General features: G+C 48.8%; 1 protein-coding gene across 1 annotated transcript; it reads right to left on the bottom strand.

Annotated features, from left to right (window-relative positions):
* Window positions 1–8325: 8325 nt before the first annotated feature.
* HCF109 (high chlorophyll fluorescent 109) lies at window positions 8326–13362 on the bottom strand. The gene is made up of 7 exons (XM_048700014.2): window positions 13031–13362; window positions 12666–12743; window positions 12334–12554; window positions 11852–12055; window positions 9624–9839; window positions 9319–9505; window positions 8326–8919 (listed from the first exon to the last, which is right to left on the bottom strand). Exons 1-7 carry the CDS (start codon window positions 13164–13166, stop codon window positions 8615–8617), a joined length of 1347 nt encoding a protein of 448 aa, XP_048555971.2. The 5' UTR covers window positions 13167–13362; the 3' UTR covers window positions 8326–8614.

Below are 13362 nucleotides of genomic sequence, written 5' to 3'. Positions count from 1 at the left end.
GTCAAAAAGGCGCCGACCTTTACGGGTTCACAACCGGCCCATCCCTGCCTGCATGGACCTCTTCCACCATGGGCCACGGCTGCGCAGCGCAGACCGACAGCAGAGGCAGCCATGGTGGCCTGCCGGTACCATACCAGGTGGAGTGCCGCCATGATTTTGATTTCCCCCTCCGTCTCCGTGCACCACGGCGTGCCTCATGCGATCTCATGCTCCGTGCTGCTTGTCCCCCTTCAGCTCAGTTCGAGGGCGATCTTTTTTCCTTGTAATAAATGTGGCTTCTGCGTCGACTAGCACTCCGATCCCGCCGATCGACCTGAGCAACCAGAACGTACGCTCTACTGTAGCCGCCGCATCACTCGTACAAAATGCACGGACGCGATTGATTATTTCCAGCTAGATGCATCATGCATGCATGCAGCCACCCACTGGGTTGGGCGGATTATACCAACCACCAACTCGCACCGATCATTTCCAAAGATTTTTGTGGGCATCGATCGTGCTCTCTCCTTCGCATCTGTGGCTTCTTGGGCCTGGACTCTGGAGAGATAGAGCACGTTGAGAGTAGCCCACGTCGCGTCGTATTGTTTTCTGCGGATTCTCAAAAAAAAAATAGTATTGTTTTCTGCGGAATGTAGCGTCGCAATACGGGCGGTCGGAGCGATCCAACTCATGCGTATGTATGTCCAAACTGGATACAAGCTGATGAATCAAACCTGATCTGCAACGACGACAGTGAGACGAGATGACCGCTCTCCTCAGATAAGCTGGTCGTTTGTTTGTACGCATACTGCGCGCGCCGTGGACCTGTCGCCGGTGTTCCTGTTCCTGTTCCTGTTCTAGTTGTAGTACATCCAACCCATGGACGTACTACGTATGTCCAAAGTCCGTTGGCCGACCTCGGTCGTGTACAAAAACCACGGCATGCACGAAAACAGAAACCAGCAGGTCGGCGAGTTCCGGAGCTGTGTAGCATTCAGTGCCCCGCTCCTCGGCCCATAATTCACGCTGCACGGGGCACTGTTCTGTTCATCCGGCGAGCCGGGCCGACGTGGCCCCTGACGGCCGCTGTTCCTGCTCACCACCGCGCCCGACGTGGTACGTTTGGCAGGGGCGGTGCACGATGGAGCGCGTACGTACGGCGATCGCCTGGATATACGGGATCACGGATCGCGCTGTTCCTGTCCGTGCATGCATGCATGGCTGGTCCGAGTGGGAGTAGTGGTACGTACCAAGCGGGGCACTGGAGCGCAACAGGCGAGCCCCCGCGTCCTGGTCGACCCACTGCCGCGCCCATCAGTGCACCGCACACTGACGCGAATGCCGCCATGCCGGAGTGGAGCCGTCGCTGGCTACGGGGCCCTCCATACCTAAACCCGGTGAAATCTGAAGACCTTTCCTTGCTCGATGAACACTTGAATTCTGGAACACCCCACGTTGTGTGATAGAGTAACCTAGCGCAGGGAGTGAGTAATTCCAAAACGTGGATACTGGGTGTACATACGGCACGGTCCCCTTGTCCCATTGACTTGTGCTTCGCCTCGCACACTTGCTCCAGGCACACACACATGGGGCATAGTAGATACAGATGAGACAAAGCAAAGGCAGCACAGTAGGTAGTCTCGTGGAGTAGTAGTAGATTTTCTTACTTGATCTACGACGATGGCTGTGAATAGCATACTCCTTCCCACGACACGAGACAAGAGAGGCGTGGCCTACTAGCTACTACGCCTACGTACTACTCACTCAGCGGCAGGAATCCCACTCACTCACTCACTCACTGACACTGAGCGATCTCCGTGTCGCGGAGTCCGACGCGTCCACGCGCGCGGATGGGCCGGCGTTTACGTCACTGCGACGGCGAGCGGCGTGAGAATCTCAAAGCCACTACACCAAGGAGCGCGGACCAACGCTGCTGCTGTTTGGCAGGAGGAGGAGGAGCGGCCCATGCTCGGGCCTTCCTTTCTGCAGCCGCTCGAGATCCAGAACCCCAGGCGAGGCAAAGGGTGGCACCAATGTTTTTTTGTTTGTTAAGCAACCATCCATTCAATCGGCCGCGGTTCCCAACCCATGCTGGTCTCTTCTCGGGTCCTTCAACTCAAGCTCGAGACCTGTCCTCCTGCGTGCCCCTGCCCCTAGGATGCTCCTATTCTCAGGCCAACTCGACCATGTGATCCATTCGTGACCCATTCGGACGTCTGTTTTTGTCCGTTTGGGATGCATTTTAGCGAACGTCCGAAGAACAGACAGACATATGTTTTTGTCCGTTTGGGATGCATTTTAGCGAACGTCCGAGGAACAGACAGACATATGAGGCATCGATACCCAACACGCAGAAGGCCTCTTTTACCTTAAATTGTTCGTCCCGCTTCGTCCCGAACTCGACATGCCGCGCCGCGCATAACCCGGAGCCCCGCCGCGAGCTCGCCATGCCATCCCGCGCGAACCCCCGCCTCGCCGCGAGCTCGCCGCCGTCCTACCTCGCCCCCGCTGCCCCAGCCTCACCCTTACCGCGGCCTGCAGCCCGCTCGCCGCCACGACGCCCATCGCCGCGCCCGCCCGCTCTCTTGCCCGCACGCCGCCGCGACCGCCCGCTCACGCCGCTTGCGCGCCGCCGCCTCGCCCGCCCGCGCCCCATGCGCGCCGCGCTCGCCCGCACGCGCCGCATGTGCCCCGCGCAGCGCCAGCCGCGCCATGCGCCCCGCGCCACGCCCGCCCGCCCTCTGCGCCACGCCCGCCCGCGCCGCTCCGTGCCACGCCCGCTTGCGCCCGGCGCCCCGCCCCGCTCTGGCCCGCACCTGCCTGTACCCCCGCCGCGGCCTGCCGGCCGGCGCGCCGCTGCGGAGCTCGCGCCCGCTCGCCGTGCTGCTGCTGCCCCTTCGTGCCCCGTCCGCCGTGTTGCTGCTGCCCGCCCTCCCTGTCCTGCCCGCCCCCGCGCCCGCCCATGCAACGCTCGCGCCGCCCGCGCCCGCCCACACCACGTCCCCGCCACGCCCGCCCACGCCCGCCGCCCCCATGTCCGCTCGTGCCCCAGCCCGCCTGCGTGCGCCCGCGCCCTACCGCGCCGCCTGTGCCCCGCCCGCCTGCGCCCCGCCACCTGCTCCCGCGCCCGCCTACACCCGCCGGCGCCCGCGCCTACGCCCCTGCGGCTCGCCTCGCCTGCGCCTGCCTCGCCGCCGCCTGCGCCCCGCCCCGCCGCCCCGTCTGCGCTCGTCCAGCCTCGGCCGCGCCGTTTTCTGTCCGTTGGGAGCATTTTTGACCAGGTTTGCTTCAGATTTGGGGTTGGCGGAACAAATAAAAGTGTCCAAAAAACAACTCTGTCCGTTTGGGTATTATCGCTGGGTCGTATTTTACCTCAAACGGACAAAAACGGACCGGATGGGTCACGCGGTGGAGTTGGCCTCATAGAGTAGCGTAGCGGTGGAGTGGTGTAGTCACTCGCAAGCTAGGTCATGTTCGGAATACGTTCTTTAGCTCCTCGGCCTCCGCGGCAGGGAATCTTGCCATTTCAAAATGGGAACCTTCCATGCTCACCTCTTCTACACGCCCAGCGTTAGGTAGTACTACAGTATTCTTGTCTTGTCTAGTCGTATAGTACAATTATACATTTCTGAACAAGTTGATATGAGTACACCATTTTTTTTTCTGGGAATGCTGCTTCACATGCTGCCCATCTGCAGCCTGGCCAGTGACAGTTTTTCTTAGTTAGGGCTCACTCCAACATCTCAACTCCTTTATGCATTAATGAGAGAACATGCACGCATGCTCCTGACCAAAAACAGCACATTACGTGTAATAACCTTCTGCTCTGGATCTGTACATGATCCTTTTAGCTATAGATTTAGGAGAATCCTATACAGTGCGTGTCAGTCCCTGAAGCCGTGCAAGCTCTAGGCCGGCTTCATCCCTCAATTAACTAATCAGAAACCCATTGCCTGACACGAGTGCATGAGTAGTGTGTCCTAAGGGATCGCTCGCTCGCTCTTAATTACAGCCGCTGCTACTGACTTGATGATTTCTCTGATCCTTATCTGATCCGGGCCAAATCCAAGTCAACACGCTAGTTTTTTTTTTTTGAAACTAGTCAACACGCTAGTTAATTAGGAGCGGCGGCACTAAGCCATCCATGCATGCACGATGCGTGGGGTTGTCGCCAACTTTTGCCCCATGCGCCTCCACGATGCATGCATGCATGCATTTTTCTTGGATTTTGCGGGTCGTGTGGTCGATTCCATCGATTAACCAAGGAAAGGAGGAGTGTAATCTAAGCGATTAGTACTACTGTGTTTCCGTAACATCTTAGCCTCGTGGATGCCTTTTGCACGTGCATCCGTGTGCTTGATCAGAGTTAAACAATTAACTAGTGGCTGTGGTCAAAGCTCGCAGCTCAACCGACCCGGATGATTTTGCTTTACGTGTACAGGTTACAACTCTGAGAAAAAGGGCCTGGCTTGGGCTTTGGGGTTCATGCAAGCATACGTCTGTTGTTTGGACTATATGATTCAAAGTGTTGTGGATCTACTAAGGTTACAATACAAGGCTGTCACATTTTGAGTTGCGTAATTTAGTAAGAATGTGACCACTGTTATTGTACTGCGTTGTAAAACGAGGACTCTCAATAGATGGATCCAGTAAGATCTAGGAGTATGTAATAAGGATCAACGTGATGATCCTATATTTTTTGCCCGATCTTTCACCGCAAGACAATCAAATAGAAAACGGAAAAACTAAAATCCTGCCGACTGGCAGATTGCAACAGATCCACACGGACGCGTTGCCGTCAGATTTTTGTATCAAGGGCTGCATGCGTTTGCACCCTTTTTGCTAATCACACACATGACAGTTTTTTTTATCTAATCATGCGCATGTCGGTTTCTTTTTTCCTAATCACACGCGCATTTCACTTTCAGCCAAAGCACTCCGTATGCATGTTGCTTTCTCACTTACATGTATGCATGCATCCATGAAAAAAACAAAAATGATGATGTCATCAAAGATTCTTCCCAATGCAAAAAATTTAAAATTATATGTAGCCTAAACTGTAGGTCCGATTGAAAAATCGTTTTTACATAAAAGATTCGTCGCGACGAGACCTTCGAAACTAGATCCCATATTGATATGTTCCGACGACTCTTTTTTTTCAGTTCAAAATTTACCACGTATGTGTTACGTAAGTTATCACACTTGTGGTACATAAGTTACCATTTTGATATTACCGAGCCATAAAAATGGTCATCCAACCTTCTCCTCACATGCAAATAAACTAGAGGAACAAAAAAACCATGATAACTTTTGACCCAGAATTTTTTTTGAAAAATATACCACTTGAAAACATTTGTGTAAATAGCATGTTAACACACCCACATCAAAGCTGATAACCCACGTTCAAACACCGCGGTAACTTTTGACCGCAGACCTGATAACTTGTGTACCTCGGTGCTGATAACTTTAGCATAGTGTGTGTGCGTGGGGAGGGGGGTGATGAAAATATACCACCGTTAACTTTTATCTGAATATCATGGTAACTCACATATCGTAGACCTGCTAACTTGTGTACCTTGATCCTGATAACTTTGGCATGGGGGAGGGGTTGATGAAATATCAACTCGGTAACTTTTATGTGAATAGCATGGTAACTCATACATCTCATACCTGGTAACTTATGTGCCTCGGTCCTGATAACTTTGGTGCGGGAGTTGTTTAAAAACATATCCCCGATAACTTCCGTGTAATTTTTTTGATACTATACGCAACGTATACGTGATAACACATGCACAATCACCGCAATAATATTAACCCGAGCTAATAAGAAGGTTAGAAGATTTATGCCCCGGGAATATTTGTGTAAACGACACAGTAACATATGTAGCATGTGCGTGATAAATTGCTTAGCCCACAAGTGGTACTTTTGATCCGAATAAAAGTCGTCGGAACATATCAACATAGGATCTAGTTTCGAAGATCTCGCCGCGGTGTGTTTTTTATGTGAAAACGATTTTTTGATCGGACCGAAGGTTTGAGCTACAAAACATTTTTAAGTTTTAAAATAAGGAGGAAACAAGGATGACATCAACGTTTCAGTCTTCTAATTCATTTGCATATGGGAGAATTGGAGGATCACTTTTGATGCCTCGGTAATTTCTTTGTAAATGAGATGGTAACTTATGTATCATAGACGTGATAAGTTACTTAGTCCGGGTCTGGTAATTTTTGACCTGAAAAAAAAAGTCGTCAAAATATACCAACATGGGATCTAGTTTCGAAGGTCTCGTCGTGACGAATCTTTTATGTGAAAACAATTTTTCGATCGGAGCGGTGGTTTGAGCTATAAAACATTTTGAATTTTTTTAGATGGAATCTTGATGACATCATCTTTTTTTTTGTTTCTTCTACATGCAACTATTCTCTAACATGAGGGAGTTTATATATGCACGCGAGGGAGTTTGCACTGCAAGTGTGATTAGTGAGATCGCAAGCTGCAGGAGCGAGGTGGGATTAGATCGTGCGGATCCGTTGCTAATTTCCTGCCGTCCGGACGTTAGTCGCGTCCAATAGAAAAACTTCTAATCACGGGAGTAATCCATGTAACCTGAAGATGAGGGAACAAATCCAGCAAGCAACGTGATGAAGATCATCACGCCTCAAACCAAAGCACGATAATCCTTGATGAACACAAGAATCTCCGCGGCAATCTTTATTAGATAAACAGCATCGCCGACCCCGGAGAGTTGCTTCACCGAAGAAACACAACTCGATAATTTTAAACTAAAATTCTGAACCGCCTAAACCTAATGCACCCCAGCTCCTTATATGGAGGGGTGAGGCGCCCAGCCTAATGGGCCTCGACCTGACTTGGTTGGATAAGCCCAAAACCAAGCCAAAACTCACAATTATTACAAATCTAATTATTAAAAATAACAACGACACGCCTAGCTTGGTGGAGTCGGGCTTCACCTCCTCTGTCGTGCCCGTATCAGTATGTGGGTATAGTAGCAGAAGTAAAGGTGCTGTACGCCGTGTGGTCCTTGATTCAGAAAAGCATTTGTGTGTTTGCCATGCTCCTAATCTCTGGCTAGCAAACACGGCGTCTCGCCCGCACCAAAACTCGACTTTTGTGAGCCGAGAGGGTCGGTTTTCGATCGCTTGGATCGGATGGTCCCTCATGGATGGATGATAATTTTTTTTCCTTGCCTGATCGGCGTGCCAACTCGACCGTGTGTGATGGGCAAAAATTGGGACAGATGGTTTCACGAGAATGGGCCATTGGGCGGAAGGCTGGATCTGGTACTGTTGTGGAATCTTTTGAGTGTTTAGGTTGACTAATGACTACACCAGGGGAGGGAGGGGTCGCCGTTTTGCGTCATCCCCGAAGCAAAGCAAAGCAAAGCAAAGCAGGATGGCCCTGCCTCCTTTCTGCTTTGAATCATGGTGTCGCCCTTAATTAACCTTTTCCCCTTTCTTCACTTTACGATTACTGCTCACGTGGTAGGGAGTAGTAATATTTCTTTCTTATAGGGAAACGTGGCAGCAGTACAAGAAGGATTACGTGGAAGTAAAGCACCCCCTGGTACTCTGGTTAGTGGGGTACTCCTACTGGGGTAGGCCAGGACGGGTGGTGTGCCACTCCTGACAGTGGCACAGCTTTTCTACAAAAAATAATCAAACTTCAAAGGAAAACGCAAAGATTTCAACTTCAGGGCTGCAACTTTCTAAACTCCTTAAATAAAACCAACTTTCAACTCCTTCCGGCTATATGGCTAGTAACTTTCTACTGTTCAACTCACACGGACTTTTCACAAGAAAAGTTAGCATCTATAAACAAGTATCTGCAGGTTTCGACTTATAATCCGAAGCTTTCAACTTGAACCCAAAATGAGATACATGACAACACAAAGTTTCAACATGGTATTAACATCGGAAGAATAAACTCATGCACACACACATGACCATGGGCCATGGGGGCCCGCTTTTCACTCCTAGAAGTCCAAACTCGCACATACGCGATACCAAGTTGGGCCTAATAGACTGTCTGACTTTTCAGAACTGAGTTGCAGTCTAGCTAAAGAGGCAGCTGATTGGCCTCAGAAGAAAAAGAAGAAGCGATCGATCATCAAAATTTTAAAACCTCCAGCAGAAAAATCCTACACACCATCCAGCATACTTACTCCCCAGGTATCTATGCTCAATATTCCCGTGGACACAAATTCAACAGACAAACCACCGTCGACTTCAGTTTGTTACGGTTCAGCTTACTCAGGAATTCATCATACGCAAAAATCAAATGGTGAAAGAAGCACCAGTAGTACAGTACAGAAGGCACCCTTCATGTGTTACGAGACCAATGCTTCAACCATCATGCCTTTGTGGCTTCTGGTTCCAACAGTTAAAAACTCTCATCGAGCTGTTTCACTAGTCACAACCTTCAACTCAATTTATCATTTGACTGTTTTTCATATCTAGAACCTTTAGAGGCACTGGACACAAAGACTACAAAAACTGCAAAAGCCTCTGTAAAACTGCATATACCTTCACTAGGGCGGCTCAATCAGCCACAGCCAATGACGACGAACAGCACATCAAAATTCCATACCGCTACCTCGAATAGTCGATGTTAGCATCACTTGACGCTTTGCTCCTCGGCAGCAGCAGAGAGCTTGTACTGGAGGTAGGCCTTGATGAAGGGATCCAGCTCGCCATCCATCACACCGCTGATGTCTGATGTCTCGCACGCCGTACGGACGTCCTTGACGAGCTTGTAGGGGTGGAAGACATAGTTGCGTATCTGTTGCCCCCACTCCGCCTTCACCGCGTCACCGCGGATCTGCTTGATCTCCGACGCACGCTGCTCCTCGGCGATCACCAGAAGCTTTGCCTTCAGCCGCCTTAGGGCCTTTATCTTGTTAGCCAGCTGACTTCTCTCCTCTGCAAAGTTAGATACGATAACCCAAATATCAGCTTCATTCTGCACAAAACTCGGTTAACTCCGGTTCTTGATTCTAAAATATTTCCAGTGAAATTCTTAAATAGGTAGTACATGTAAGATCATAAATGACCTATTCTGTGACAAGCTGAACTTATCATTGGAAAAGCTGCAACTATGCCCGAACACCGGACCAGGAGGTTCAGCTAGTTTCAGGAGCGCATCATTCAGATTTTCACATCAAATTTCAATCACCACAAATGTATTCCTGCACTTGGTGTGCTTATTTGTCAACCTGAGATGAGTGAGATCCCATGTCTACCCATACATAACAGGTTGTGTAGTTGTTCAATATAGCAAGAATAATAGGTGTGATGCAAACTGTTCTCAGTAATTAATACCTGCGCAACGAACGGCAATGCCAGTGGGGATATGGACCATGCGAACAGCCGTCTCCACTTTGTTCACGTTCTGGCCTCCTTTACCTCCAGCTCTCGTAAAACTTATGTCCAGATCCTCTTCAGGAATTTCTACATCCAAGGATTCCTCTGGTAAAAGAGGCATGACCTCAACACCAGCAAAGCTGGTCTGCAAAAATTAGCACATCACGCAAACTTTTAGAAAGAACCTACTATACGTGTTTTACCTTCAGCTTGCAAGAATATGGATAACAAACAGAAAAGGAGGAATTGCAAAATGAAGATACCTGTCGAAGGCCTTTAGCGTTGAATGGAGACTGGCGGACGATCCTGTGTGTCCCTTTCTCTCCTGAGAGATACCCATAGGCATATCTTCCCTCTAATTCAACTGTTGCTGATTTTATTCCAGCCTCCTCACCAGGGGACTTCTCTACCACTCTTGACTTGTAGCGCTGCTTCTCTCCCCACCTAACATACATCCTGAGTAACATGTCAGCCCAATCCTGCAAAGATCAAGCCAAGTTTTAAAAGAATGGAGTCACATTCGTTTATCCATAGCATGTGCTTTCCGAGAGGAAATGCCAAGCATCAGTTTTTGTCATTCATAAGCCAGTTATGTACAATATGGATTATATACAAAAAAGGCCATCACCATGGATGAGGATTTTCAGCACTGGGGCTCGTTTGCTCTCTATAGATGAGTTGCGCAGGACGCCTTGTCATATGTGCCACTTTCCATTTTGTTGGATACAATCTAATCTAAATACATAGATGTTGGGCCCATACATGAAATAAAATTGCTACCCACCATCTCTCCTCGCAAGCTGTACCTCACCGACGGTCCAGCAGTGCCGGCATGGAGATCGCTGCCCCGCATTCTCCAACCTTCCCCGCCGCCATCCCGAGCATTCCTTGGCTGCTTGAGATCACGAGGGTGCAGCATTTGGCATGGGGGAGATCTGACAGCCTTTCTTCCACAACTCTGACGTAGCCATATCTAGCGGGCCATGAGAGTGGAGAATGATCCGGCAGCCTGAAGCCAGTAAACAAATAGTTCCAGCGAAATCTTCTTAATTCTACGACCATGGCGCCCTTCTTTCTGGGCAAGCTTGAACAGATAGATAAAGTACGAACAGGTGCACAAGGCAAAGTGAGGAGGCAGCGGCAATGTACTGAGGATGAGCAGGTGCCCGAGCAAAGGACAATGATGTGTGTGCATTGTGCTCGCACCTGGCCAGATAGTGCCTGCTCTTGTGACTCTGGAAGACACATTTGCGTCGACAAGGCCGCATCGGATGCTGAAACTCTAGGTCTACGCCCTTGCTTCTCAGCCGGCACGTGCGGGCATGACGAGTGCAGCTAGTGCGTGCCCGTGGCTTGCATAGCGCCATGCGTTCAACCAGCGACTTGAGATCTGTCGACATGTTTAACTTCTGTTTGATGTTTAGCATTGATTATTTTTTTCAATCTACTGTATGTGGTAATGAACGTTCTGACTAGTATGTTTTGTGAGATCTGTGCAATTGCAACAAGTCATGGAACTTCTGTGAGGACTCTACAAATTTGTGATATATCTTTAGTTCTCCCACAGTCCGCTTACAATAACCATGGGTCCGATTTTTTGTTTGCAAGTGCACTTCTTGCAGTGGAGTTCATCCTTGATTTTGGAAATACATTACCTATAATGTTGTTGGTATTTGGGATATTTGCGTGGTCATGCTGTTAACTGTGCTCCTGATATTCCATTAGTGATACTAATCTTGAATGTGAATTGCTAATTGTACCATACATATTTTTCGAAAGTTAATTTATTTCACTTTAGTTGTGTGCTGCAAGCAGAAAAGAGAATGAGGATGAGGCAGTAAATGTAATGAAGAGAAGGTGGTAGTGGGACCTGTGCTTTAATAAAAAGCTTAACCTTTTGTTATTGAGTTGAGTAGCATAGATACAGAACATTCCCCGCAAAAAAAAAGAAGCATAGATACAGAACAAATACCATGCAGTATACATAACTGTGCGAATTTCAAAGCATTTGGCACTTGCATGGTTGAAATAAAGAGGCCAGCGAGCCCGAGCACAACTAGGAGTTATTGATCATCATATCATAGTCATAGTTTGCACAGTTCAGAGCAGCTAAACTTTCTGGATGAATAGTTTGACTAATTTGTTATTGTTCGTCTCAAGACCAGCCTCTTATGGTGAAACAATTCAAAAGCTCTTTTAGGTACTTGGAATAGTACATATAGTACATATATAGTAGCAAACTAATTTCGTTTTTTACCAGCTGGCAAAGTTTATTAGCAGAATTATAAGACAAATTTCTGATAAGCAGCAGGACCAAATGACGGAAACATAAGATCTGTGAAACCCAAATACCCAATCAACAGAAAAATAGTCGAAGCTTAAATAACAAGCACCATCATGCTCCCTACAGGAAGTAAATTAAACTCTAAAGTACAACTTCTGTTACTCTAAAGAGTTCAGATTAAAGCCTGAAACTGAAGTGAACACATACCTGGGCATCGGTTCCACCAGCGCCTGCAGAGATAGTAATCACAGCACCTTCCTTGTCATAAGGTCCAGAAAGAAGCCGTGTCATCTCAAAATTATCTAGTGCTTTATTCAATGCCTTTATAATCTTTGAGGCCTCCTCAAGAAGGCCTGTGTCTATGGAGTCCAACTCCTCAGTAAGCTGCACAATGGTATCTGCTTCTTCAACCTGAATATAGGAAAGACGGTAATGAAGAACTATTGTTGACGTCCACTTATTGTCATGCTTGTTCCACAAATTTATATCATCTATTTGGATATGTCAACAAAACGTGTATCCTTTTCCTTATATAACTATCATTACCATTATATAACGGTTATATTATACTCCCTCCGTTTAGTGATCTAAACGCTCTTATATTTCTTTACAGAGGTAGTACATGACTAAAGTTTTGCGAGCTATATCATTTAAGCTGCTGGATGCATAAGAATGTCATGGAGTCAAACCTGCGACTTGAAATCGTTAAGAAGCTTGACTTTCTCTTTGAGCTCTGTGAGAGCAACAAGCAACTCCTGTGCCTTGGAAGGATCATCCCACAAGGTGCTATCCCCAGACTTGTTCTCCAGCAAAGCGATTTCCTCCAGAAGCTGTTCCAGTCCAGCATCCTGCCTGACTTCATTGACACGCTCTACGGCCAACTCAACATCCTTGCGCAAAGCGTAGAAGTCTGTACCCAACTTCCAGTCATATGGATTACAATTACAACCCAGCGAGGAAAAAAACGCAGGCCTAACCATTTACCTACTGAATCAAATGGAGAAGTGAGCAAATGGATTACCCTGCATGGCCCATTCGACGGACTCCGGCTCATCCACGACGCTCGACTGGCTCCCCGCCCCAGAGGATGCAGATTGCACTGTGTTGATCCAAGTCTGTCAACGTTCCATCCACAGGATATATAAGAAAATTAAAGCATGAACACCCAGATTTTCTTCTCTAGCTAAACTAGGAGCATCAAGTTTAAGAATCTCGCGCCCGCATCGCGCACAATACAAACATATACACATCTTACACAGGAACAGTTTTATCTAAACAGATTTTCCTCTCTAGCTAAACTAGGAACATCAAGTTTAAGAGTCAGCAGTTGAATAGCTCACCCTCACGGATCCATACTTGCATAGGAGTATGAGAGGAGGAGCTCACCAGGGAAAGACGAAAGGCGGCTGCGGCATGAAAGGGAGAAGGGAGGGCACCCGGTGGTGAACCTCCGGCAAGCGGCGGACGAGGGGCCGGGGGCGGAGCTCGCGGCAGCAAGAAGCAGCCGCGGGCAGTCAATCATGGCCGTCGGCGAGGGGAATGCGAAGGCCAGCGGAGGCGACGCAGCCAGGGCCTCAGGGGCGGTGCTGGAGGCGCGAGAGGGAGGGGCAGGGGGGCAGGGCGCGGGCCAAGGGGATTGGGGAATAGAAGGTCGAAGGACGCGCGAGCTCAGTGTCGACGGCGAGTTCGGGATTGGCTTGGCTTCAGGGGTTCGTGAG

The sequence above is a fragment of the Triticum urartu genome, chromosome 2A (assembly GCF_056163025.1).
Source record: "Triticum urartu cultivar PI428250 chromosome 2A, HENAU_Tu73, whole genome shotgun sequence".
Lineage (NCBI taxonomy): Eukaryota > Viridiplantae > Streptophyta > Magnoliopsida > Poales > Poaceae > Triticum > Triticum urartu.
This window is presented reverse-complemented; position numbering and strand designations above follow the sequence as displayed.

Bases quoted from the DNA above. Each gene is read 5' to 3' on its own strand.
- HCF109 (XM_048700014.2), bottom strand. From the start codon at position 13,166: ATGATTGACTGCCCGCGGCTGCTTCTTGCTGCCGCGAGCTCCGCCCCC. The intron at 12,056-12,333 runs GTTTGACTCCAT...TCCTATATTCAG, and splicing joins TTAACGATTTCAAGTCGCAG to GTTGAAGAAGCAGATACCAT. The intron at 8,920-9,318 runs GTATTAATTACT...CTAACTTTGCAG, and splicing joins CATTGCCGTTCGTTGCGCAG to AGGAGAGAAGTCAGCTGGCT.